The sequence below is a fragment of the Phoxinus phoxinus genome (assembly GCF_949152265.1).
Source record: "Phoxinus phoxinus genome assembly, chromosome: 2".
Classification (NCBI taxonomy): domain Eukaryota; kingdom Metazoa; phylum Chordata; class Actinopteri; order Cypriniformes; family Leuciscidae; genus Phoxinus; species Phoxinus phoxinus.
This window is the reverse complement of record NC_136877.1, coordinates 39687412-39714536: the sequence shown is the minus strand read 5'-3', so window position 1 is coordinate 39714536 and position 27125 is coordinate 39687412. Positions and strand designations below refer to the sequence as shown.

Sequence of the window (27125 nt, the reverse complement as noted above, 5' to 3'; positions counted from 1 at the left end):
TTGTTTCATATTTAGAACGTTTGATCTAAGAAATATGCACATAAAAATGTGTATTTTCTTTCTATTTTCTTTAAACATCATTAAAAATAGTTTCAACAAATCATCAGCTACAAATAACTCTGAACAGATTTTATTCAGTTATGATTTGCATATAGAGAAATGTACAAAATAGCTTGTAATTTAAATACAGCAAAAACCGTATGTCATTATAATTTGCAGCATACATTGAAATATAGACAATAAATACAGACATTTCAACATTACAAGAGGTAAAGCAGTCTGTTGGTCAAGGCTGAAATGTTAAAGTTGCTTAAATAAAGAATTATCATCTCATTGCACGGCAAAAGATAAGAACCAGTAAAACAACTCCAAAAATAAGCTACATTAGAATTTGGAATAGACCGCTAACAACACATCTCACAACAACAACTTGTTCGTTTTATGATCTTCCAACACGAATACCAACACAACTCAAATGTTGATGCTGTTTGTCCCTGTGAACTGTGAAACATATGAAGCTAGCGTGGGATTGGTGGGAAGCACTTTGATTGGCAGGTCCCAACTGAAGGTGTCCACATCCACATGCTCCGCCCCAGTCCATATAGTGACTTCTGACTGATTCTGCAGAACCACCGGTGCCTCCACTGGCTCCCGCGCTGTGACAAATTCAAAATGCAGTCGCCATCTTAACGTCACTGGGGAAGAGAATAAAAACATAGAATGGGAATGTTACCTTATCACTGTTGATTTAAAATTGAAAATTAACTAAATGAAGTCTCAAAATAATCGAGACTCTCAATGCACTAAGCCTGAACAAATATTTACTTTACATACATAAGGTCGATAATAGATTTAAAACTCCAGGTTTAAGCAAAACAAGAAATAAACCAATATGTCAACCAGAGTATCTTAATAAAAAATGATGAGCAAAGGTTTTCAAACCTATATCTGTGGTGAATCCAGGTGTGACGTTGAGGGGTACAGGAAGAGAGAAATGGCTGGAGGCTGTGTGCAAACAGGACTCTACATGTCGGCCATGACCAGTGACACTGACCGCCTGGCCGGGTCGTCTCTGGTACAGCTCTTGGACCTCCTCTTCACTTTGCAGACTTACTGAATACTGAGAAGACCAGACATAAATACACTTGAACATTCCAGGAGCACATCATGATGAAGCATTTACATTCTCAAAAGTTTGAGGGTCAATAAGATTTTTTTTTTTAAGAAATGATTTACTTTTATTCAGCAAATATGCATTAAATTTATCAAAAGTGACTGCAAAGACTTTTATATTGTTATAAAAAATATATATATTTCAAAGAAATTGTTTTTTTAAGACTATTCCTTAACGAATCCTGAAAAAATGATCAGTTTCCACAAAAAAATTAAGCAGCAGCACAACTGTTTACAACATTGATGTTTCTTGAGCACCAAATCAGAATATTACAATGATTTATTAGAATAACACTGAAAACTGGAGTAATAATGCTAAAAATTCAGCTTTGCCATCAAAGGAGTAAATTACATAGTTATTTTAAATTGTAATAATATTACAAAATATTACTTTTTTATTGAATTTTTGAGTAAATAAATGCAGCCTTGGTAAGCATTAATGTCAAAAACATTTAAAAAAAAATCTTACTGACCCCAAACTTTTGAACCGTAGTGTATACTATACCTGTAAACATGGAATATCCCCTTCTGAGAACATGAAGGTGCCAATGACATCTTCTCCGAGCCTGTACACAGTCTTAAAGATGCAGAACTTAGCCACTTTCCCCCGCACATTTGTGATGTTGAACATATCTGTGAAAGAAATGCATATACTCATTACCATATTCACAGAATTCATAACTGAGCAGAGGACTAAAACACGATACTAGATAGATGAATTTCAAAGACACAAGCCTTCCCACAATCACTACCACCCACATTCACTCACGCACATGGGCATCGACGTGAGGTGGTGATCATCAGCATATCCAGAGCTCTTTCTAGCGGTCTTGTATCTCTCCGGCTTCCTTCCTCCTCCTCCAGGAAGGGGTTTGAGGGAGCCACTTCCTCATCCTGAGGGAACGGAGGCTCTGGCATACCTGCAAAAGAACATCGTCTTACTATTGTGTGGGGCATTTTATGGACACCTATTAGCATCATCTAACAAGCAAAAGTTCTCAGTTACAGATGTAGAGAGACAGGCATATTTTTCACTCACAGTTCAATTATTCCACAACCACAAAGGATCTGATAATAGGTGGTTTACCGAGATAAAGCCAGACCATGAAGGGGGAAGAAAACAGCTTTTTCTAATATGACTCAGATTCCTCATTTTATGAGAGTATATATAATGTCACATTTATTTCTAAAAATATTAATAATTTCTTTAATTGATCTCTGTTTGGCATGGACAAGGGTGAAAGGGGAGCCATATACAAAGAGGGAAAAGGAGTGCAACCTACCATGAAGCACTAGAACTCTGAAAGGGACTCGCAGTAACTTGATAGGCGAGTTGACTCGCTGGCAGCCAATCGTGAGCTTGTACACATATTTCACTGCCTGACCCCGGAAACTGGGTGGACCGTCAGAGGGCACGACCTCACTATAGGTATCTGAATGAGGGGAAAACATTATTTGGTGGTAGTCACAGCTAGAAAAAAAACCTAGCAGAGTTCTGCTGAAAATGTCCTGTAGTAAACTTCAGGATGACATTAGCCAGGCATAATGTGCAATTAAACATAGCTAAACTTTGGCCAGCTGATGGTCCTGTTCCATGAGCCAGTTTTCAGAGAAATATCAACAATATGTGGGTCATGAGGAATTAGCTTCATTCTGAAAACGATTAAGGGGTTTACTTCTTATTACTGAAGTTGTGAAAGTGCAAACAGTGTAAACAACACAAACACTGTATAAAAAGAACATGTAATGAGCCATCTAAAAGTGTCAGGCTTAAATGCAGTTTCTTACAGGTCTTGCTCTCTCCAGGGTCCAAACGAAGGTCACAGAACAAGATCTTAGGTGGTGTGTCCAGCACACACTGCCCTCGTTCACCTGGATCAATGAAGAAACAAGGGAAATCGTGAAATCTCTCCTCATAATCATGATCTAAATCCCTGCTCCAAAATCAAGAGGTTTCCTGTGAATAAATCTGCTTATACTTATACTGTAATATGAAAGACACAATCCAACAAGACCAAACAAAAAGACAGATTATAAAAATGGACAAATTCCCAGCAATGCTAACAAGGAAGTCTGTGACCAGTTGAAATCGTTACACTACTTGATCTTCACATATCTTTATCAGCCATCATTAGCAGTTTCTTGAATTGTATCGGGTTTCTGACTCAAAACTTGAAACAGAGCCAAAGTCAATGACTTATTTCAGCAGACTGACCTGGTACTTTGCATTTTCTCTTATTAACTACTTTTGTGACTTTGGCAGATAGTTTTTGCTCATTATTCTGCCCAGCATGTTTTTAACGACTTTCTGTTCATGTAATTCATGCTGGATAACCTTTGATCCATTTTAAGATATGTAAAATGAACACGTAATTTTTAATACTGTGTAAATGTGTATTCGGCATATGGCAAGAACAGCATACTCATTATTACTCATCAATATAGTGCAAACAGTCCCGGCCCCCTTTTCAGCTGTGCGAGGTCTGGAAGTATTTTTCTCATTCATTTTTCGCGATTTTTAGTAATAAGCCATCATCCTAGCCAATCTGCAACATGGTGAATCACAACACTACAAACTTTGATTTGAAGCAAAAAGAGTTTTTGAAAATCTGACAAAAAGTCAAAGGTACAAGACTGTGTACTTAACGGCTTTAGTGAGGGAAAGAACTACAATCCCATGAAGCATTGCAAACAGCATAATCAAATAAAAAACGATGGAGAAATATAAAACTACTAATTTATAAAAGTTGATTAGATGTATTACAACTGTATATTTATGGTTCATTGGAAAAAAATATGCATATAAATGCAAACTTTTCAGTATTTTGAGAGCGTTTTGGAGCATGTTGCTCTGACTGGTGTAATGTTCAGTACAGCATCATGGGTATTGGGTAATGTAGTTTTTCACCAAGAATTCCACTGTTAAACAATTCTTTTTAAAAATAGCTGAAATAATGCAGGCTGACGGCTTCAGCAGAAGCAAATTCCATGTATTAACAACCTTGTTGCTCACAGCAGGTCTGTCTTTAAAGGTTTATAAGTTATCGTTAAAAATTTAATAAATGAATCAAGTTTTTATTTCCAGAACCCAACTGTTGCACTCAATAGAACTATTTGCAGTTTCCACAACCTCAACATGTGTACAGCATTTTCTCGATCTGCCAAAGTCAGAGTAAAATTTGGAATACTTTCTGTTCCAAATTTACTTGCTATTCTGTTCTGCTTCTGAAAATACAAACCTATGTCTAACTAACTACAACATTTTAGATATTGGCTGTTGTAAAAAAAAAACTGCCCACGATTCTAGTCGCTTTATCTTTGATTGAATATTAAAAATTGAGTAAAACAAGTGTGAGAAAACAGCTGCTTATTTATCACCTCTGCTTGGTATCAGCACGGTGTCACTCTCAGCTTGCACGTCCTGCTTGGTGCCCTGAGCGGGCAGAGCCACGCGACTCTCGCTGGCATGGAACTGGCAGTGAATCTGAGCACTGGCCCAAGCCAACATCTCACTGTGGAAGATTAACAGACTCATTTAGGAACTGATAGCACATCAATTGACTGAAATGTGGAGATACACCAAAGCACAGCAGGGTTTAACTAATTAAAGAGACAGTGGCCAAAAGCAACCTTGCACATTACATTCATGCTGATTATGGTGTTCTTTACCTGCTGGCAGATGTAGACAGATGTGACATGGGGTTTGTGAAGGTTATGAGACACTCTAAAACCTCCCCGGCCAAAAACACAGGCCCTCGGGCCATAGATGCCACCACCTCAATCATCTAAGGAAAAACAGAGAGGTTATAAATATATATATATATAAATAAATATATATATATACACATACATACATATATATATATATATATATACCAGCTTGGTTTGTTGGCTGATTGTAATGTTGTTTTTTTCTAAACTAGCGTAAACTGGTTTAAGCTGTTTTTAGCAGAAGAGAGTAAATCATGCAACAGACAAACATTGTGAAGAATTCACAGCTTAATTTTAAGAGATTTACATTTTGAACTTATTTTCTAATACCTGTGGCACTGAAAGAACAATAATCTCCGAATTAATCTGACCCTGACAGGAACATATGTGCAAAACTAGACTATAGATAGATATCTATATTTAAAGAGCTATCGTTATAGTCGTGCAGCTTGGCGCAGCGACGAATGTTTACTTTGTTAGCAGGAAGTCCTAACATAATTTTATTAGTTCCCTTTAAATACCTCGAAGTTGCTTAAAACAAATGACCGTTATTTGTTCCCGACGATATTTTCTACGTCGTATCCAAAAATCACAGAGGTTAAAAGACCGAGTTCCCGGCGACGCTCCAGTGTCTTAAAAACAAAACAAGAGACGGTTTTCTCTGGGCCATTATGAGGTTTCCCTGAGTTTCTCCAAACGTCATTCAGGCTACATTTATAAACTGAAAATGAAAATTAAACGTTGTCATATAATGGAAATATACTTGAGAAAAATGTTTGTTGTGCATATTATTTTGAATTACTCAGAACAACATAACACGAGAAAGTATAAGATGTCATCGTTTGTATCAACTCCGGTATAGCGATGTCCAACTCGTGAACAAATCATTTTTGTGAGTCGATTACTTTGAATGAATCAGTTGAATAGGTACCCCGATAAACTGAGTGAACCGAGATGTATAATTGCAAAAGAAAGATTAGATAACCTAAATATAGTTTGCATGTACATTCATTAATATTAAAAGTAATTTATATTTCTTGGCAGAAAATAATATTTTGTATATTTTAATAAAATGCTTATTAAAACCGACGTTTTGTATGCGACTAACAAAGATAATGATTTTATTAGCAAAATCAGGACTGAAACAAACTGGATTGGAACAGACTAAATAACGATAAGCAAACTGTTCAAAAGAACCGATTCGGAGAAACGAGTACACATGTTCATCCACTCGCATTGGCTCCGTGGCAAATGTGACGTAAAGTTCCAGACCAAAAAATAAAAGGGGGTGGTGGGTTTTTATCGAAACAAAACTGATAAGGAAAATGTAACGTTTAATCGTTTAAATAGTCGTGGCTTATGAGACAAAATATATACACAGAACAATGTTTATATTTATTTGTAAAATACTGAGATGCTGAAAGTTACTCCCCCGAGTGTTTACTCATTGGTTGAGGCCAACCAAGAAGGCCCTACTGTTAGTACTGCACACTATTACTGGGCTTTGACCAGTTCATTATTAAGAGATTGGGATGTGTAGTTCGGTATAAGATTATGTGTTTTTTACTTCAGGAATTTTATAAATGGTAAATACATGCTTTTGTCTGTACAACTTAGCGTTTGCTGTCTACTTTGAAACATTGTCCACTCCCAAGATCTAACCGCAAGAACAAGGTGGAACAGGAGCCACAGGGACACCGGGTGGTGGCTCTACTGACCATGCTGGCGAGCGTCGAAACAAGTGCAGCTCGCCACTGACGCGTCGCAGACCCCTGGGTGGTGTTTGGAGCTGGACCCGGACCCCGGAGGCAAGGGTAAGAAGTTTACACTGCTCCGCTGGACAGCGTGGGTTAGATAATAACAATGGGAAAGGGAAATACATTAATAATGCATGGGAAATTTAAAAAGCAAATATGACACGAGTAAGGTTAACCAGAAGTTTAGAGGTGTGGCGATGAGTTGAAAAATTATATCGGACATTATTGCATTAGATTGGACCAGCTTTTTCATTAGATGTGCCCAAAGCATGGTTCTGTGAAATGGTGCTACGTTTTTCAAAACATGGCCGAAAATTATTTTTTTCGGTAAAAGTGCTTGACTTTATAATATAATGATCGTGTGTCTCAAAAGGTAGGCCAATAATATCTATATATATTTTAAATAATCTAATCTGTATGCGATTATTAACTAACCAGAAACTAACCAGAGTTTGGGACACGTTTAAAAACATAGTTTGTGTGATTTAGAACATTTATAGAAAGTAATAACAGAATTAAATAGACAAAAAAATAATTTTGAAAAAAAAGTATGAAAAACTACAAAGTTGACGAAAGGGTAATTTTGATAAAATATATTTAAAAAAGGTGTCAGAGGTTTAAGGAATGTTAATTTTTTATTGTAAAGGGCAGAAATCATGGATTAAATTTGGATTATATATATATCCAATTCAAATTAGTTAATAATAATAATAATAATAATATATTATTATTTTAAATAATATGTATTTTAGTTTATTCTTATTATTTTAATATTAGTATTGTAGTGAATTTTAGTGCAGTATATCATGTCATGGCATTGAAGGATGTGCAGTCGAGAATGTCAAAACAGGCTTGGGGGGTGTGCGGACTGACATGTTATTTATTTGGCCAGGTGAATTGTACCTTACAGAAAAATGATAGGTTAGATTTGCCTGGAGTAGGGGTGAAATGAAGGAAAGGTCAAGGTATTGTTAGTCAATTGAACAGAAAAGAATCAGATTACTTCTCCAGAACGTGGTTGTCGCTGGAAACTAAACTCCGTCCTTCCGTCACCCTGGTGACAGGTGAACTTTGCGTTCGCATGTAGATTACCTACCTGTGCATGCAGATCAAGCATGTGATCTTTACTCTTACCTGCACCACGCAGTAGGTAAGATGTCATTTTTAGATTTGACACCAATCCATGTGTCATTAAGGCTGTTTATTGCTTTAGTCTTTAAATAAAGGGAATAACCTACGGCATATGAATTAACACTAACATCTATTTTGACTTTTTTCAAAGGATTTAGGGTGCTGATTTTGACACTTTTTGTTTGGACTGGTGATCCCAGAGCTTCGAACTATGGATTTAAATGACAGGACATCTCTAGCCGAGCTGATGAGCCGGTACGTTTCTACAGAAACAGGATTTGGTGTCCCCAAGAACGGCTGGCGGATATGTCTGGCACATGAGTTCAAAGAGAAGCGGAAACCGTTTCAAGCCAAAGATGTCTCGCTGTCCAACATGATCGAGCATATTTCTTTAGGTGTCAGGTATGTTTAACAAGACATGTCTTTTTTGTTTTTTTTGTCAATTTGTTTTTCCTGGCTTCACCTAGGCTATAGTAAAAACAATTTACTGAAGAATAGACTATTTGTTCACATCATAGGCTGCTGAAATAGACATCTTAAAGGCCTTTTGCACTCTTAACATTATATAGTTGAAATAGGAACAGGAAATGTTGTTAAGCGGTTCTATTTTGACCTCAGAATGACGATTTTCACTGCTTTCTGCTAAACCCTTCTCGTCTTGGTTCTTAGCAGACAGCTTTATTTAACCAACCAGTGTTGTATAATAACTGATAACATCTTCATAAAAAGAGGACAGCCCATTCTGTTTATTGCATCTTACAAACTAGTTAAACTCGAGATGTCCTGTAATGCAATGATGTACTGCATTACATCCAATATGTAGTTAGTTATTCCTCTCTAACTAGTTAGACTTGCACAGTAACTAATACATTTTATTGAAGTTCCTCCCTTTAAATGTAATAAACAGCCTGATGGCTTTTGACCTGGGTTTAGACACTGTATTTTGTTGTAGTAATTATACACTATAAATTTTTCTCCAACTAAACTCCAGCTAATGCTGCATGGAATTTTCCGCTTAAGCTGGTTAATCATTTTCTGTATCAGACAGTCAATATTGTCCCTGTGTGGTGTTTTATTCCACGTTAATGATTGACACAAAAACTGTCACAAGCTTTTTAAATCTTTATTGTGCATTCCCATTGACACAGTCAGTCCTGTGATGCGTATGTGAATACTGTATTCATGTTGACTTGATTGAGTAATCACAGTCCACACTAGCATAGAGCTAACGTCTGTGATAATCATATTGAGTCATAAATTAAAACCTTCTATAGTAGGTGAAGGTTGCACTTTTGGAAAGAAACTAATAATAATTAAATAAATTCCAGTCAGTAGAGTTGCAAAGGTGACTTTTTTTTTTCTTCAGTTGACCGCTTCTTCAGTTAGACAGTTGAACGCTTTTTTCAGCCTTTCCCACAATGCCATCCTCTCTTTTATGTATGTGTGAATCAGTCTTTGTTTCTAAGCGCTGTTGTGCTGAATCCGACGACTGAAAACGGCTGTGTGTGCATTATTGCATGAGAATGAGCGAGACCGTTGTTTAAGAGTGACTAAAGGGAAATGTATGTGTGAGGGAGGTTAATTATTAGGACTAACATTGTTGTGGTGCCATAAAGTTCTATTTAAAGGTACAGTAAGGTATTTCTGAGAATCATTGTTGAACACTGTTGATATTTGAAATCGACCCAAACAATCACACTCCTCCATTCGTTGCTCCGCCCCCAATATGCACGAACACGCAATGCAAGAGTGGATGTCTCTATCATAGTTGAAGTGAAGCAAAATAAATTGTAGATGATGAACGAACGACAAGGAAGAATAAAGAATTAAGTACACGAGTATATACAAGCAAGATTTTGCAGCAGCGCACACTCAAAACCAGTGTTACTTACGAATGGAGCAGAGACAAGGCAACCTCGGCGTCCGTTTTCAGGTTTTCCCTCTTAGGTCTCTCCAGTGCTGAAAAGCTTTTCTAATATTAACATGGCTCCTGAAGCTCTTGCTTGCTCACAACCCTTCTTTTCCCTGTGATATTCCTCTGACCTTTTTATTTTTTTATGTCTCTCAGCCATCTCTCTTCCTACAGTCTTTCTTCAAATCTCCCTCTTGCTCATTCTCTCTCCTCCCCCATCATGAGTGGACACGCCACCTACTACAAGTGTGTTGTGGTGCTCGGTCCAATCCACTTTCAACAGCAGTTTTCTGAAATCACTAACTGCACCTTTAAGAAGTCAAAGTGTGATTTATGCACATATACCGTACATGCCACTATATTCAACAAAACTCTGTTACACATATTCACTGTTTATTAATCTGTTTATTAATATCACTTCAAGTCTGTATGCGGGTATGACAAAGAGAAAGGTCAGTTTTGTAAATTCCTCTATGTTTGTCTGAGCAGGTATCTGAGATGGTGGTACAAAAAGACCCAGGTTGAGAAGAAGGCTCCTTTTATTGATATGTTTCGAGCTTTACCACTGAAACAAATTTATGGTAAAGTGCAAAGACAACCAGAAATATCAAAGCAATAACAGAAAACTTAAAATGACCTCATGTAATGGAGGATGTGTTTTGTGCAGGTGCTCCTCTTGGTGGCATTGGGGGAGGCAGTATTACACGCGGATGGAGGGGGGATTTCTGCCGGTGGCAACTAAATCCCGGAATGTACCACTACAAAACTGTTATTGCTAACCAGGTAAAGGGATTTTTGTGATCCAATAAATTACCTACTTAAGCCGTACTTCTGTTCAAAAGTTTAGGGTCAGTAAGATTTTTATTTATTTGTTTGCTAAGAAATTATTTATCTAATTTTCAGCAAGGATGCATTACATTGATTAAAAGTGACAGTAAAGACAATTAAATGTTGTTAATTCTATTTCAAATAAATGCTGTTCTTTTGAACCTTCTATTCATCAATGAATCCTGAAAAATACATCATGGTTTCCAACATCAATATTAAGCAACTCAACTGTTTTTAACGTTGATAATAATAACTTTATCCTGAGCAGCAAATCTGCATATTAGAATGATTTCTGAAGGATCATGTGACACTGAAGCCTGGCGTAATAATGCTGATTGCTGAATAATAAGCTTCCCATCACAGGAATAAATTACACATTTATTTTAAATTGTAATAATATTTCACAATATGAGCTAGTGTGTGTTGTCATATATGCAGGTGTTCAAATCTCTCTTTCACTCATTTTAAGTCTATTTTAACCCCTATGTCCTAGTTTACAGTATGTCTGCGCAGGGGGGGTCAGACAGTATACCAGCAGGTGTTGTCTACAGAGCGACCCCCAACTCTTCAGGGTTGGAACTGGGGTTATTGTGGTGAATACGCCTTTTACCATGCCCTGTACCCACGAGCCTGGACCGTCTACCACCTGCCTGGCCAGAACGTCACTCTCACCTGCAGACAGGTGTCACCTGTCATCCCTCACGACTACAAGGTGACAAGCTGGGTTTGATATTTCAGTAAGAATGTGTTTGATATTTAAAGCACATTGTGTACACATACATACAATTTACAGACTTTCAGCTGTTTGCAATGAACAAATCAAACAAAAGTAATTAAAATGCCTCAAAACAAAGTGGTTTCCCCAAATTCAACTGAAAATGAAACTTTTAATACTTCACTTTAATAACCCCCTGAATAGAATCCCTCTCAACAGCACAAATCTGCAAAAAAGGTGTTGTCTTAAGCACACCTGATGTAACTAATCAAGGGCTTCATAGTTGCACCTGGTGTGCTTGAGCTAGAACACATGAAATACCTGAACTGGCTTGGTGTTGAGTGTCACGTTTGACTGCAAGTAATAAATATGGCAAAAGTCAAAAGAATGGTCCAAAAAGTTAAGAGAAGGTATCATCGCCCTTCACAAACAAGGAACCGGATACAAAAAGATAGCGAAAGCACTAAATGTTCCTAGAGACACAGTTGGAAGCATAGTTTGCAGGTTCAGAGTTAAAGGAACAGTGGTTATACTACCTGGACGGGGCAGAAAAAGGAAGCTATCAACGGCTGCAACCAGTTTTCTGAGAAGGCAAGTTCAGAAAAACCCTTGAGTGACTCCAGAAGACCTGCAGCAAGACTCTGTGTCAACAGGCACTGGGGTTTCAGCTTGCACAGTGCCAGAACTCCAAGATGTACACCACTACTGACCCAAAAGCACAAGATAAGTCAGCTCCAATTTGCTCAAAATCATATAAATAAGCCACAGAGGTTTTGGGATTCTTTTCTGGGGAGCGATTAAATGAAACTGGAACTTTTCGGCCCTCTGGATCAGCGGTGTGTCTGGAGGAAGAAGAATGAAGCATATGCTGAAATGAACACTCCGTCTACAGTTCAGCATGGTGATGCTCTGGGGATGCTTTCTGCCTCCTGTGGCACTGGTAAACTGCTGCGTGTGTAAGGCAAAATTGATTCATTGGAGTATCAGGAAATCCTAGGAGAAAACGTCATGCCATCAGTGAGGAAGCGAAAGCTTGTGCATCATTGGACCTTCCAACAGGACAATGATCCCAAGTATACCTCAAATTCCACCAAGGCTTGGTTTCAGAAGAAGTCCTGGAAGATTCTACAGTGGCCATCAGTCACCTGACTTGAACCACATAGAAAATCTCTGGTGGGATTTTAAGGTGGTTGCAGCACGCAAACCTGAGAATATTACTGAACTTGAGGCCATTGCTCATAAGGAACAAGCTCAGATTCCTCAGAAACACTGCCACAAACTGGTGTCTGGATATACATCTCGTTTGCAGCAGGTCATAACAGCAAACGGGTGTTCTACTAAATAAAGTAATAAAGATGCTTGCCATAAAGGGGTTGAATAAGTTTGAGACTGCAGAAGTCCTTAAAAGTTGCATTTTCAATTGAATTTGGGGAAACCACTTGAAACATTTGTTGTGTTGAGCTATTTTAATTACTTTTGTTTGATTTGTTCATTGCAAACAGCTGGAAGTCTGTACATTTTGTCAATAAACTTGATTTGCAATGGGGGTTGAATAATTTCGTGTGTGTGTGTATACATATATATATATATATATATATATATATATATATATATATAACACACACACACAGACACGCACACATACACATACAGTGTGTATGTGTGTATATATATGTACATATATATGAATATATATATATATATATATATATATATAAACGCACACATACACACACATATATATATATATTTACACACACACATACAGTATATTATATAAAAAAACTTTTATGTTAATCGATTTGACAGTACTAAATATATTTTATATATATATATATATATATATACTTTTATTCAGCAATGAAGTTTTAAAAGTGATAGTAAAGACATTTATTATGTTACAAATAAATGCTGTTCTTTTCTATTCATCAGAGAATCCTTAAACAAATGTATCACACTTTCCACAAAACATAAATCGGCACAACTGTTTTCAACATTGATGATAATAATAATAAGAAATGTTTCTTGAGCACAAAATAATTTTATTAGAATGAATTCTGTAGGATCATGTGACACTGAAGACTAGAGTAATGATGCTGAAAATTCGGCTTTTTCATCACAGGAATAAGTTGCATCTTAAAATATACTGAATCTGGGAAAAATGTTTGAAATGTGCTGTTTCAAAACTAATCTCTTCTTCAGTAATATTTTGAAATACATACAAACAATGAGATTAGTTTTGAAACAGTAGATTTGGTGGATTAAAATGTAAAGATGGTGTGTGTGTGTGTGTGATTTTTAGTTTTTTAATTTAATCCACCAAATTTGCTGTTTCAAAACTAATCTCTTTTTGTCTTTCTCAGGACTCCAGTCTTCCTGTGGCTGTGTTTGTGTGGGACATTGAGAATAAGAATGACTACGCTCTTGATGTTTCCATCATGTTCACGATGGTTAATGGGTCGGGCCATGAAGACGATAAGATAGGGGGCCACTGGAATGAACCATTTCACCTTGAAAAAGAGGGAGAATCTGTGTCTGGGGTTTTGCTACATCACCAAACGCCTGTCAACCCTTACACTCTGTGTATAGCTGCAAGAGAGAAGGTAATGCATCATTGTAAATCTAGAAGCAGCAGGTTTTGCTTGTAGTAAATGCTTGAAGAAAACAACTCCTCTGTTATAAAGAGTGGTCAGACAAATGTATTCTGGCAAACTGGTTCCACCATCAGCTTGGTGCACAGTGTGTACAAATAAGAGCAAATCAGATAATTAGTAAGGTGGCTGATTGCTGTGGTCCACCACATTAAACTATGCAAATATTTAGCTCATGTAAAGTATTTAAGTGCTTGGCAAATGTTTTATTGAGAAACTAGACTTTAAAGACAGCTTAAACTGTTGATCAAAGTTCCAAACTGCATTTCATTCGGCTGTGAAACACAAAAATAGATATTTAGAAAAATATCTCAGTCATTGGATTCCAACGTTGTTTTGGACCCCATTGACTAATTTTATATTTAAAACAATCTTCAAATAATCTTTCATGTTCCACTGAAGACAGAAAGTCATACAGGGTTGTAACAACATTAAGGGTGAGCAAATTATGCCAGAATTAAATGTTTTGGTTGAATTCTATTTTAAAAATCTGTCTAGCTGGGTAGCTCACTAGGTTTTGAGACAGTTGTTGTACTTTCCCTTATTATTTAAAGTTTCTCTTTATTTTAGTCTGACCAAGAGATCAGTCACCAGACAGCGTTTAGCCCAAAGGGAACCTGCAGTGCTCTGTGGAGTGACCTCATGACTGATGGACGGCTCGACTCGCCTAAGGACTCCAGCACACCCACAAAGAAAGGGGAGAAAGTGGCGGCAGCCCTGGCTGTGAGCTGCTCGGTGCCTGCTAACCAACACAACAGTGTGGAGTTCAGTTTGGCCTGGGATATGCCTAAAATTACATTTGGCTCCAGAGAGAGAATATATGTCAGGTATGTGTATATGGACAAATTATTAATCCCTTCCTCTCATGGAGCTTATTAATCCATTACAGTTACGATCCATGATTTGCTTCTTGCTGGTTGGTTGTCAGTGGGAGGGAGATGCTCATTCTAGAGAGCATATTATTGGACAAAAATATGGACTCAAAAACATGAGTCATCAACCATTTTCTGAGAAGTGAACAACTGTAAATTTTTAATGCAAACAGCATTAAGTTGTGCAGGGGGAAATTATTTCAGTTCAGAGAATCCAGATGAATTAGACCATGATGTATAAATATTTTAATGATTCAAATAAACTACATTATTTTCACTGTTGTTTTTTCGGTGTCTCCAACATATGGTGACAAAACTCGCTTGTGTTTGTTCTTTTATCTGCTCTCTAATCTTTCTTTCATTCTCTTTGTACACATTATGGATCAAGTTACCTTGGACATACTGATGATTTTTATCAAGCACAAGAATGTTAACCTTAGTAGAAATATCAGTTCAAAGCTTCTTTAAATACCATATGATGTTAAAAAAAAGTATTTGAATCCATTTACACTAAAAGTAAAAAAAAAAAAAAAAAAAAAAAGTTTACAAAAAAAAATTATTCATACTTTTATTCAGGAAGGATGCATTAAATTGATCAAAAGTTGCAGTAAAGACTACATTGTTACAAAAACATTGTTACAAAAATATTGGTGAAATAACTGAGGGCTTACAAAATAACTTATGTCTTTCATCAAGGCACAGACACTTTGCTTTGGAGGCCATTGGGTCTGTGAAAGCGCTATATAAATGCAGTCCATTTACCATTTTACTTTGATACGTATGTCCATGCTTCATGTTTCAAAAGGAAACAACACTTATTAAGCAATTTCAAGAGATTTTTAAAAGGAAGTGGTGTGGCTGTGACATAGAAGAAGCTTCATTATTTACACGCTTATGAAAGGAAGAGACTCATCGTCAGTCATAAAGTGAGCTCAGCAAACATCAGGAAAATTCTGAAGGGTCACAGTTTGTGCTCCTTACGAATTCATATAAGAGCAGCAATGATGATTTGTTTAATCTCAGAGAACCCAGGAGACAATGATGCATAAATATGACTAATTAAAAAAATGTCATTACTTTTGTTTGCATTACGTTAATGAGAATGAGACTTCATTGCATTACAATAATGGGAATTGGGGGAAATGTGCTTAATTGTTATATGAAGATCTTAATGGTCCTAGAAATGTCTCCGTTTGTTTGTGCAATATATAATTGCATTTGAGATGATGAAATAATACCCTTTGATACTATGAAGTAATAACAGGTTGTGTATGGCGTTTGTTTCAGGAGATACACACGTTATTATGGCACCAAAGGAGACGCTGCCCCGTCTCTGTCTCACTACGCACTCACACACTACAGTAAATGGGAGGAGAGCATTGATGAGTGGCAGAGGCCGATTCTACAGGACGGGTAAAGAAATGTCATTTCCCCATGAAATATTTCAAGCGGGATGGCGTAATAGCGTGCGCTGTCAGTTAATCAAGTTACCCGCGGCTGATTTGTGTGACTCTTTACAAAAGACTGTGTAAGCAAGCAGTCGTCTTTCCCGTGAATTTATTTGACTACTATTTATCCTGTATGTGCATAGACAAGAGGATCTCTTATATGCCATTTTGTGCATATTATCTGTTTTGTTTCACCAGCCCCATTATTTTGTTGAGTGCACTTCATATAGAATGAAATGTGTGTTTTTTTAGTGTTATTGCCATAGTCACATGCAATGTACTAATTCTGAATGTCCATCTTTGTTTCAACATAAGGCAGCTATTATATTCAGTTGCTAGGCTTATTCATCTATTGATATTTGGCCATTTTGAGATTTGCATTATCAGCGATATCCATGCCAGCTTGGCAAAACACTGTTGACTCAGTTTTAAAATGTACTGACAACCCCGTCATTGGACAGCACGTTTACCAAATTGTGTGAAATAAATGTTCACTTATTTATTTCAAGATTAATTTTTGTGTTTTTCATTTGTTATTATTAAAATATATCAGTCACTGGTAGACTTAAACACTTTGTTCTTCTAGGTCTCTTCCTGCTTGGTATAAATCTGCTCTGTTTAATGAGCTCTACTTTGTTGTGGATGGTGGAACTGTGTGGGTGGAGCTTCCAGAGGATGCTGATATCAGCGGTGGGCTTCGTCCTGAGGATGGGGGGCTTCCAGCCCAGCCTGAAGTTGTCAAGGAGTACGGCCGATTCGCTTACCTGGAGGGTAACATTCAACATTACCTTAATATGCAAACGGAGCTCAATATTTTTTTTTAGAATAGGCTTATGACATATGGGCCCGGTTCCACCGACCTTAGACCATGGCTTAAGATTAAGCCAGGATTAGGTCATGGTTTAATTGGGCCACATAAGTCGCTTTTATAAATGTGCCTTAGAAAAAAAACTTTACTGGTGTGCATCTTGAGACAGTTCTATTGCACTGACATCATTTAAGATATGTAAGTGCAAGTTGCTTTCAGTTAAAACTGCTCAAACATTCATTTTAGTCTGGTAGTAGGCTTAAGCCTTGTCTGTGAAACCGGGGGTTTATTTAGGAACTAAAAGTCGTCATGAAAAATGATTACTAACATTGATGAGAGTAAATCTGTTGGCTGCTAGGTTCTAATAAGTGTTATTTGAGTATTATATATAGACCATTATTGTATTATTACCAGTAATTCATGGTTTGAATTAGCTTTTATTTAATATTTTCAATTTTAGTTTTCATTTTGTTATGTGCTTTTGTAATTTTTATTAGTATTTTTATATTTCTATATAGTTTAGATCGATTTTTATTTCAGTTTTAGTAATTTTTGTGTTTTAGCTAACTATCTTTTAAATATCTATTTTGTTAGTTGCCAGGGCAACATTTCTAATTTTCGTTTTATTTAAATTTTTATTTATTTTTATGGTTTTAGTTATAACTTATAGTTAACTATTACAACACTGGTTCTAATCAGTCAAATTTTCATACTTTAGATCTCAGTTCATTGTACACTAATGCCCAGTTTCACAGACCAGACTAAAGCTAGTCCCAGACTGAAATGCATGTTTGAGCTGTTTTAACTGAAAGGAAATTGCACTAAAATATGAAAGTGCCATTGTTTTGTCTCAAGATGCAAACCAGTAAAATTGTATTTTAAGACACATTTAAAAAAGCTACCTAAATGCCCTAATTTAGGCCCAATCCTGGTGTAATCTAAGCCCTGCCTGTGAGACAGGGTCTAAATGTTCATTTAAGTTTAAATCAATGTAATAAATCAATTCTGTGTCTCTTACTGTCTTGTCCCAGGTCAGGAGTATAGGATGTATAACACGTATGATGTGCACTTCTATGCTTCATTCGCTCTCATCATGCTTTGGCCCAAGCTGGCTCTGAGTCTGCAGTATGATATTGGTGAGCTAAGCTTCCATTTTTCTGAGAACAATGAAGACAGTATTCAAATTCATTTGTAATCTACTTTTTGTATTTTAAATTAATTTGTTGATGCATTCCCTTTCTGTTTTGCGTTCTGTGTTTGTTTAAATCTCTCTCTCTCTCTCTCTCTCTCTCTCTCTCTTCTATTCAGCTGGTAGTGTCGTTCAGCATGACCCTACAGAGAGATTAAATCTAATGGACGGCCGTTACTCCCCAGTCAAGACCCGGGGTGTTGTACCTCACGACATTGGAGACCCTGGTGAGTTGTGCATAATAGGAGACCATGAATTCACATGTGTTGCATATGGAAAAGACAGAAACAGAAATAACCTAAAATTAAAACGGTAATAATCTTGAACCTCATTGAAAATGTTTCCTTGTGGAAACAGATGATGAGCCATGGGTTCGTGTCAATGCTTACTTGATCCACGATACAGCCGACTGGAAGGATCTGAACTTGAAGTTTGTGCTTCAGGTGTTCCGAGACTATCACCTGACCCATGATGAGCAGTATCTGAAGGACATGTGGCCTATATGCCAGGTGAGTTGTTTGTTTTATTTTAGTAGTTTGTACAGCATCATATCTTCTGTATATGTAAATGCAGAGGCGCTTGTCAAACGCTAAGTGCTTTAGGACACATTACTCAAACGTCTGATATTCTGGTTTATTCAGACAGTCATGGAAACTGAGTTGAAGTTTGATAAAGATGGTGATGGGCTGATAGAAAATTCTGGCTATGCAGACCAGACATATGATGGATGGAAGGTGACAGGACCCAGGTTGGTGTTCAGGATGTTTATTTTATTTTATTTCTTAAAAATAAATATTCAAACTATATGATTTTTATTTTTTAAATTTATATTAAAAACCTGTATCGTGGCACCTGTTTTGTAATGTCCTGTGTAGCAGCTCAAGTAATCCCTGTGTTTCTGCTCTTCCAGTGCATACTGTGGAGGTTTGTGGCTGGCATCAGTGTGCATGATGTGTAAAATGGCACGTGTGCTGAATTGCGAGTCTGTTTATCAGCGCTACAGAGATATTTTAGAAAGAGGAAGTGCAGCCTTTGACAAACTCTTGTGGAATGGTGAGTAAGCATACACTGTAATTTTCCATATTTGTTAAAAACTATGCTCATCCTGTTTAGGCTTCTTATGGACTCTTAGTATGGATGTTCAGTCTTCCATTAGATCTGTTTCTATACTGAAGTATCATTTGGAAAGAGAATATGACTTGGAATAAAAATGTAGTCTTCCAAGTTCAACAACATTAATTGAATTTTCCCCCCGGTGGAATGTCTTTCTCTTTCTCTAACAGGCAAATACTACAATTATGACAGCAGTGGACAGAGTCTGTCCAACAGTGTAATGTCTGACCAGTGTGCAGGCCAGTGGTTCCTCAGGGCATCTGGACTTGGTGACGATGACTACCAGGTCAGCCTGACAAAGATTTTACAAACATTTGTTTTGTATATTTACCACTTCGTTTTCATTTAAAGTCCCCCTGCAGTCAATCATTTTATCCCTTAAAACTAATCTTTGTTCATCAAAATTACATATATTTAAAAAAAAAATCCTGTAACAAATTCTTCATGCCTTAAAATAGCTTGAATACACTCTACACCTTTGCTTCATTTAGTATACGCGGAATCATGAATATGCAAATTAGCTCCTGCCTCCTCTCAATCATACCAGCTCGGACTACTTCCACTCACTTAACTTTACTGTAGTAAACGCTGCATAATGGGAAGTGGAAATACTGGTTTAAATCAGCAATACATGTTTGAACCAGAAACTGATTCAGAAGAAGTGGAAGAGAAGAAGAAAATATACATCATGTACATAATTCACTGATTGGTCACAACATGTTTGTGACGTAAGAAACACCAGCGATTTCAAACTGCTTTTTTGAGACCGTCTTTAGTTCACTGCAGTTTTAAGGAGAAAATACTCTGCAATAATGGTGACTGATGAATTTGCACATGGTTTGTCTTAAAGCATATTAAAAACACCACATAGACGTAATAAACATAAAAAATTTGATTTTCACCACAGGTGGTCTTTAAAAATAACTTTGTATGATTTCATTACCATAAGAAATAATGATCATCTTTAAAATACGGTTCAATGCCTTGACATAAATGTATTAGCTGTCATGTGCTAACAATAAACAACCATTTCAATTTATATTTAAATATAAACAACAATTTACACTACTGTTCAACATAAGAAGTCTCTCATGCTCACCAAGGCTGCATGTAAAATGTAATTTATTCCTCTGATGGCAAAGCTGAATTTTCAGCAGCCATTATGATCCTTCAGAAATCATTAAATCATTAATATGCTGAGTTGGTGCTTAAGGAACATATATGAATACTATAATGGTTGTGCTGCTTAATGAACTGTGAAAATAGAGAGACAGTTCTTTTTCAGGATTCTTTGATGAGCAGAGGAGCTGTGTCCCAATTCAGAGTCTGCACCCTTCGAAGGCCGCGAAGGTCGAATGGAGTGTTGTTAAATGGGACAGTCTAGAGTATGGAGACTGTCAATACGCTATCCTTCGGATGAGACGTAAAACCGAGGTCCTGACTCTCTGTGGTCATTAAAAATCCCATGGCACTTCTCGTAAAGAGTAGGGGTGTAACCCCGGTGTCCTGGCCACATTCCACCCGCATTGGCCCCTACCAATCATGGCCTCCTAATAATCCCCATCCATTGAATTGGATCTATCACTCTCTCTCCTCTCTCCACTATCTGGTGTGCGGTGAGCGCACTGGCGTTCCAAGTGGATGCTACACACTGGTGGTGGTTGAGGAGAGACCCCCTGATATGATTGTAAAGCGCTTTGTGTGTACAGTAGTACATATGATAGCGCTATATAAATGTCTCATTCTATTCTATTCTATGGAGGATTGTTCTTGTCGCCTAGAAACTGTCACAGCTGCCCTTGATGTGTGGCAGTAACATTTGTACTGGACTTTTTGGAAAGTTACATTCAACTGTCTAAAAACAAAACAAGGATCACAACCATCCTAGTAAGATATGTCAACATTTGAACCTTTCATTTTTACATTTGTATCGTTAAGATATTCTAGCAAGTTTAAACCCAAGTCTTGCATTTAAAAGTGTAATCAAGTAATTTAATGCAACAAAAATTCTATCCTACATTCTATCCTACGTATATGGTCCAGGATATGAAGGACGCATTTGTATGCCGCATTCGAAGGAGCCTTCGAATGGGGACAGCCTTCGTCGTGCCGCTGTGACACATTCAGACTTCAAATGATGCAGCCTCTGTATTGGGATGTAGCTAAACTTTGAAGAACAAAAATCTTTTGTAACATTTTAAATGTTTAATGCGTCCTTGCTTTATATAATTATTGATTTCTTTGATTTTTAAAAATGTGTATATTTATTTGTTATACAAATTATACTTTTTTTTTTACATCCATTTCTATGTGCAGGCTTTTCCCAAGGAGAAAATCTGTAGCGCATTGAAGTCAGTGTTTGACCTCAATGTCATGAGCTTTGCAGGCGGGCAGATGGGTGCAGTGAATGGGATGAGACCAGAAGGTGTGCCTGATCGTTCCAGTGTCCAATCAGATGAGGTGTGGGTGGGAGTAGTGTACGGATTGGCAGCTACAATGATACATGAGGTAAGTCAAACCTCAGGTCATATCATCAGGTTTCAGATTAAGTGAACCTTTCGGTTATCTCCTAATACATCTCTCGGCGTCTCCCAGGGCATGGTGGATGAGGGTCTGCGCACTGCGGAAGGCTGTTACCGTGCTGTATGGGAGAGAATGGGAATGGCCTTCCAGACTCCCGAAGCATACTGTGAGAAAGGCATCTACCGCTCTCTCGCGTATATGAGGCCTCTGACCATCTGGGCAATGCAGCTTGCTCTGAGCAATCGACCACACCACCACAAAACCACTGATAAAGATGTCGGACGGGACTGAGCTGGAGCTGAAGGGAACTTGCACTGTCGAGCCTCCACAATAAAGTGACCTCTTAATCATTGCATTTTGAACTTTAAAAGACTGCAAAAGAGCTTTGGATGTAATGTTACCGTGCGCCATTGGTTCACATAGAACCTAATTCCATTATTTTGTAAAGCTGACTTTTCCACTGAAAATGTGCATAAGCTTTACCACAGTCCTTCTGTGTAGCAGCTGTAAATTATCATTTTACAAACGGTAAAGTGTAAAGACTTGGTCTCAGTGAACTGACATGCTGTTCATTATGATATAGTGTGTAGGGTCATTGAATGGAGTAGTTAGAGCATGATTCTATATCATTTTCACTGTATATTTTTATTTCTATTATGAGAATGCTTTATAGAATACTTGAAGAAAGGACTGCTGTTTTTTTTATATATATATATATATATAGTTGTCATTGCATGTGTCATAAATCATATATCTGAGGATTTGAGTCAGTCCTGTACATTATTCTACAGAATTATAATAGATATATAATTAAATAAATTAAAATGAATGTTTACTAACATCAGATTCATTTTTTCATTAAATGCATCATTAGGCGTTTATTTTCTCTGCAGTTTTTAAAAGTTCTGATGGTAAGGATGGTGTTGGCCAAATCACTACCCTGAGAACACAAGCCTGGCTTTAGTGTGTGATTTAAATTACTGACTGGAAGTGAATTCCCCTTCGGGACCTTTTAGGGAAGCCCCAGCAATGCACACTACTGGTCGGTTTTGATTTTGAAAGAATCTCTTATTCTCACCAAGGCTGCATTTATTGGTTTAAAAATAGTCAAAAAATAACTTATTTTATTTCAGCTTGTTGCCAATGCAACATTTCTCATTTATGTTAAGGTTAAAGGTTGGCAATTTCGGAGAGACTAGCAATAGCAAGCTAGCTTTGAAAACATGAGATGCCACCCTTCCTTCAGGAGCGTCTCCAAAGCCACTCCTTCAAAACACATGAACGCGAAACCCAGCCAGAGCAGAGTCTGCAAAGCGTCACGAGACGAGAGACAGCTTTAAATGACCTCATGTCTCAAAGCACATAACATTAGTACAGGGCATTAACAGAACGTCATCATGGGTTACTCTGCAATTATTATTATTATTAAACCTTTATTTTTACAGGCAAGTCATTAAGAACAAGTTCTTATTTACAAATTTACACCAATTATGGTTATGACATGGCGTGAATGCAATGTGGTTCAGGAGGAACTGTAAAAGACTAATGCTGTTTTTTGTGTTTTTTTGGCCCTTGGTGGCTGTCTGTCTACAACTCTGCATAGCCTTACAGAACAACTTTTTTAAAATTATGATTCGTAGTCTAGAGTAATCACAAATGTGATGCCAAGATTGGGAACCCAGGCCATAATTCTTAAGAGTACAATCAATTTAATGATTCCAATAGCGTGTTTCTAAAAATATTAACAATTTATAAGATAATAATTACAGAAGTAAATTTCGGACCATAATACAGCGTGCAAAAACAGCATGGAAACCATGCCGAACAAGCATGCCTTCATGACACACCAGAGTACAAGCGCTAATGATAGTGTTTTGGTTTCAGCCACTAGAGGTCTATCTTGAGCCTTTCCAATCTGTGTGATGGAGATCTCCTTAGAGCTCATTCAGTCCTGAGTGCTCTATCTCTCTGGAGTGCTAGTGTGTGTGTGTGTGTGTGTGTGTGTGAGAGAGAGAGCTGTGCCACACTGAGGTCTTATTTTAAACACTCTTGTTAAAAAATATATGAGAGTGCTGATATTTAATTGATGGCCCTCCTAGACTGTGCAAGGTACTGTTCCACGGGCTAGTAGTCAGAGAGTAGCAGAGGAACTATCACAAATTTCACAAAACAAGAAAACACGAAACAATATTATCACATTAGCAGTATGAAAACACCATATTGAGCTACATGTATTTGATAGGTGGATTCTCAGCTAAAAAATATATATATAACAATGTTTTGTCATTTTTTTAATGTTGACTGAAAGTTTTTAAAACGTTTTTTTTTGGGTAGGTTATGCGAAAGTTAAAGGAACATTCCATTTTATAATTTTGCAAACATTATGGGAATGTTCTTTTTGATTAATTTCTGAACATCCTGAAACAAGTTGTAACATTTAAAAAATGTTATATGAACATTAGAAAAACGATTCTGATGTTAATGTTGTGTTGACGTTTTGAGAACATTATGAGCCAGTTGCATAAACATAGCCTTTATGTTAAGACTTAATATCTTAAAGTCTTAAGAACTACTATGACCAACTAGCAGTTAGTCAGTGGTAATCAGTCTTACAGTTCGGTATCAAATTAGACCAATCTACGATTTCCTGTTACTGACTTTATGCAACTGGCCCCAGATAATTTTTAATTAAAGTTCTATTAACGTCACTAGAACTCTGACAGAACCTTGCCTGAACATAAGAACACAAATACTGTAATAATATAATAACACAAGAATAGTCCTTAATAAAATGTAGACCTATGTGATCCCAACAGAACAAGCATAAAAATGGCACCTTTAGAATTTTGTGGAGGATATTCATGGTGAAACCGAAGCCAAGAAAACTGTCTCATCGCCACAATCCTCGTCCTATTCTATCCTGTATCAGAGATTAATGAAGCACAAAGAACATTCGTACCATGAAAATGAAAAAGATAAGCTCTAAACACTTCATTGTGCTCCTGCACTCGCTTTGGCTTGAAGATGCGGATGTGTGCCTTTACTTGCAGGCCCACAAAGATAAGTTAGCTGCTTTTGGATTTATCTAAATGGAAAATGAGATCACAGTGCGCCTGAGAAGCTGGCACATCCAAACTACGTTAATAGGTGCCCATTATAACCATTATCTGCTTCCATAACAGATACTTCAGTTATAATTAAATTTGGGGCGTTAATGGTACCTATCAAAATATAGCCTAAAAATATGGAAATGGTCCTATATGTAAAGAAAAAGCAGGACAGATGGTTTAGAGCAAAGAAAGCAGGACAGTATTGACGGTAAAATGTCTTATCTGATCTTTATTTCAGTTACTCTTTTAGCAGTGTTGGCAAAACAGAACAGTCTACAGCCTGCACAAAAAAAGGAGATATGAGAGATTGGAAAGAGAACAAATGATGGAGGAATGGGGAGAGAGAGAGAGAGAGAGAGAGAGAGAGAGAGAGAGAGAGAGAGCAGACTGCACACATGGAGTAGCAAACCGAATTAAAGATTTGGTACAAGCAGGGGAATAAGACCAAAGACCAAATATCCATTATTATTCCACAATGTCAGAATTATGTTTTGACATAAAAAAGACAAGCAAGAGATGCACACATCGAGAAGCCATATCTTTGGGAAAGGCATGCCGCGGAGAGAGGGGTACGTTGTGGATGCTGATTAACTTTGCAGGATAAGAGGTCGAGCAGAGCCACCACATGCACCTGCTTTGGCTAGATTGGGGTGGGTGAAGGTACAGAGGAGGAAGTGAGAGTTTAGAGCTCAGTTCACACTGACGGATCCTTGCATAACACAATCTCCAGCTCTGTGCGGAACAGCTTCCCTCCGTCAGACAACGCCATGATGCTCTTCTTTGAGCTAGCCAGACTTTGAGGGTCAACGACCTAAAAGAGGACAAACAGACGTATATATAAGACTTCAGACCAGTCATATTTGTTGCTGAAATGCAGCATCAGTGCAGGTTTAAATAATTAAGCATGTATTTTTAAATGTATAATTTAATATGTACAATACTGAAAGTTTGGGGGTGGCAAGATTTTTTTTTTTTATATTTTTGAAAGAAGTCTCTTAATGCTCACTAGGGCTGCATTAATACAGTAAAAATTCAGTAAAACAGTAATATTGTATCTTAATATATTTTAAATTTGTTATTTATTCCTGTGAATTTTCAGCATCATTACTCCAGTCTTCAGTGTCACATGATCCTTCAGAAATCATTCTTATATGCTGATTTGCTGCTCAAGAAAAATTTCTTATTTATTATCAATAAAAACGTGCTGCTCAATATTTTTGTGGAAACTGTGATACTTTTTTCAGGATTCTTTGATAAATAGAAAGTTCAAATGGAGCAGCATTTATTTGAAATAGAAATCTTATAAATGTCTTTACTGTCACTTTAATTTAATGTATCCTTGTGGAATAAAAGTATGATTTATTTATTTTTTTATCAACCCACAACTTTTGACCAGTAGAGTATAGAGTACATTTCTATCCATCATTTAATGTATCGATATTCATAATTTGACATTTAAAACATTAATTTCATACCATTATTTCTGCAATTGTAGCTTTGATGACCATTATTTTTCCACTCTGCAGCATTAAATTGTATAAATGCCCTTTTTTGTGGTGTATATGGCGCTTTAAATGCAGCTTTTGTGGCACGTTTTCAATTAAAAGATGTAATAGAGTGCCAAATTCCCATCCAACACCAAGTTACCATTTTATGTTTCTGGTAGAGGTCTCTCAGCAGTGCATCCAGTTCATGTTCATCAATGTAACCATTTCCATCCTGTTAAAGAAAAAAGGAGAGAAACAGTTTTACATATATTTTTAAACAAAAATATCTTAAAGACATTTTCTAACTGCCAATTCAACATCTGACGGAACATGTTCTAGATGTATTGCAGATGAGCAAATGCTTTTTTTGTTTTTCATATAAAAACATGCACATCAAATATACGTCAAATTATGCTTTGTGGTTGATATAGAAGTGCTAAAGTGTTATTTTTGTGTATATGGTCATGTGTGTATTATTAACTCACAATACAAGACAAATTAACAAGGACACAAACGTGAGAAATATACACAATATCTGACCTTGTCATAAAAGTTGAAGATTACTTCAAATTCTTCAGCAGATAGTTTGAAGTTCTGGCAATAAAGAGAGGGGGAAATACATTAGTTTATGGTCAATGTATGTATGTGTGTGTAAAATAGACAGTTATTCTGAGGTGTAATATCAATTTAGATTTGA

General features: G+C 36.9%; 3 protein-coding genes across 7 annotated transcripts in view; 1 reads left to right on the top strand and 2 right to left on the bottom strand.

Moving 5' to 3' along the window:
* Nucleotides 1-108: 108 nt before the first annotated feature.
* Nucleotides 109-5783, bottom strand: rgp1 (GP1 homolog, RAB6A GEF complex partner 1). The gene is made up of 9 exons (XM_079583604.1): nt 5406-5783; nt 4843-4958; nt 4552-4685; nt 2962-3045; nt 2457-2606; nt 1947-2093; nt 1679-1806; nt 943-1120; nt 109-695 (listed from the first exon to the last, which is right to left on the bottom strand). The coding sequence occupies exons 2-9, from the start codon at nt 4956-4958 to the stop codon at nt 472-474; spliced, it is 1161 nt and encodes a 386-aa protein (XP_079439730.1). The 5' UTR covers nt 5406-5783; the 3' UTR covers nt 109-471.
* A 336-nt stretch (nt 5784-6119) lies between these two features.
* Nucleotides 6120-22709, top strand: gba2 (glucosidase, beta (bile acid) 2). 3 transcript variants are annotated; one of them, XM_079583572.1, is made up of 18 exons: nt 6120-6361; nt 6502-6698; nt 7924-8174; nt 10174-10265; nt 10352-10467; nt 11006-11224; nt 13591-13830; nt 14449-14705; nt 16038-16163; nt 16785-16969; nt 18038-18142; nt 18315-18422; nt 18553-18704; nt 18837-18943; nt 19106-19248; nt 19479-19594; nt 21625-21816; nt 21904-22709. In XM_079583572.1, exons 3-18 carry the CDS (start codon nt 7984-7986, stop codon nt 22120-22122), a joined length of 2568 nt encoding a protein of 855 aa, XP_079439698.1. In that variant the 5' UTR covers nt 6120-6361; nt 6502-6698; nt 7924-7983; the 3' UTR covers nt 22123-22709. The 3 variants fall into 3 exon arrangements, with proteins under 3 accessions (XP_079439698.1, XP_079439697.1, XP_079439699.1); XM_079583571.1 differs by having other exon boundaries at nt 6327-6698; XM_079583573.1 differs by lacking the exons at nt 6120-6361; nt 6502-6698 and adding an exon at nt 7737-7791.
* A 2440-nt stretch (nt 22710-25149) lies between these two features.
* The window catches only part of calb2b (calbindin 2b), a 26006-nt gene continuing 24030 nt past the window's right edge, over nt 25150-27125 (bottom strand). For all 3 annotated transcript variants that reach the window (XM_079583787.1, XM_079583785.1, XM_079583786.1), the window contains exons 9-11: nt 26969-27022; nt 26589-26660; nt 25150-25752 (exon numbers count right to left, since the gene is read on the bottom strand). In XM_079583787.1, the coding sequence (XP_079439913.1) occupies nt 25636-25752; nt 26589-26660; nt 26969-27022 (243 nt within the window). In that variant the 3' untranslated portion in view covers nt 25150-25635. The remainder of the gene's footprint in view (nt 25753-26588; nt 26661-26968; nt 27023-27125) is intronic.

Excerpts from the sequence above, each read along its gene's own strand:
- gba2 (XM_079583572.1), top strand. The coding sequence starts at position 7,984 with ATGGATTTAAATGACAGGACATCTCTAGCCGAGCTGATGAGCCGGTAC. Across the intron at positions 8,175-10,173 it reads CATATTTCTTTAGGTGTCAG|GTATCTGAGATGGTGGTACA; the intron begins GTATGTTTAACA and ends TTGTCTGAGCAG. Across the intron at positions 10,266-10,351 it reads ACCACTGAAACAAATTTATG|GTGCTCCTCTTGGTGGCATT; the intron begins GTAAAGTGCAAA and ends TGTTTTGTGCAG.
- rgp1 (XM_079583604.1), bottom strand. The coding sequence starts at position 4,958 with ATGATTGAGGTGGTGGCATCTATGGCCCGAGGGCCTGTGTTTTTGGCC. Across the intron at positions 2,607-2,961 it reads CCCTGGAGAGAGCAAGACCT|ATACCTATAGTGAGGTCGTG; the intron begins GTAAGAAACTGC and ends CCCCTCATTCAG. Across the intron at positions 2,094-2,456 it reads CAGAGTTCTAGTGCTTCATG|GTATGCCAGAGCCTCCGTTC; the intron begins GTAGGTTGCACT and ends GTTCTTTTGCAG.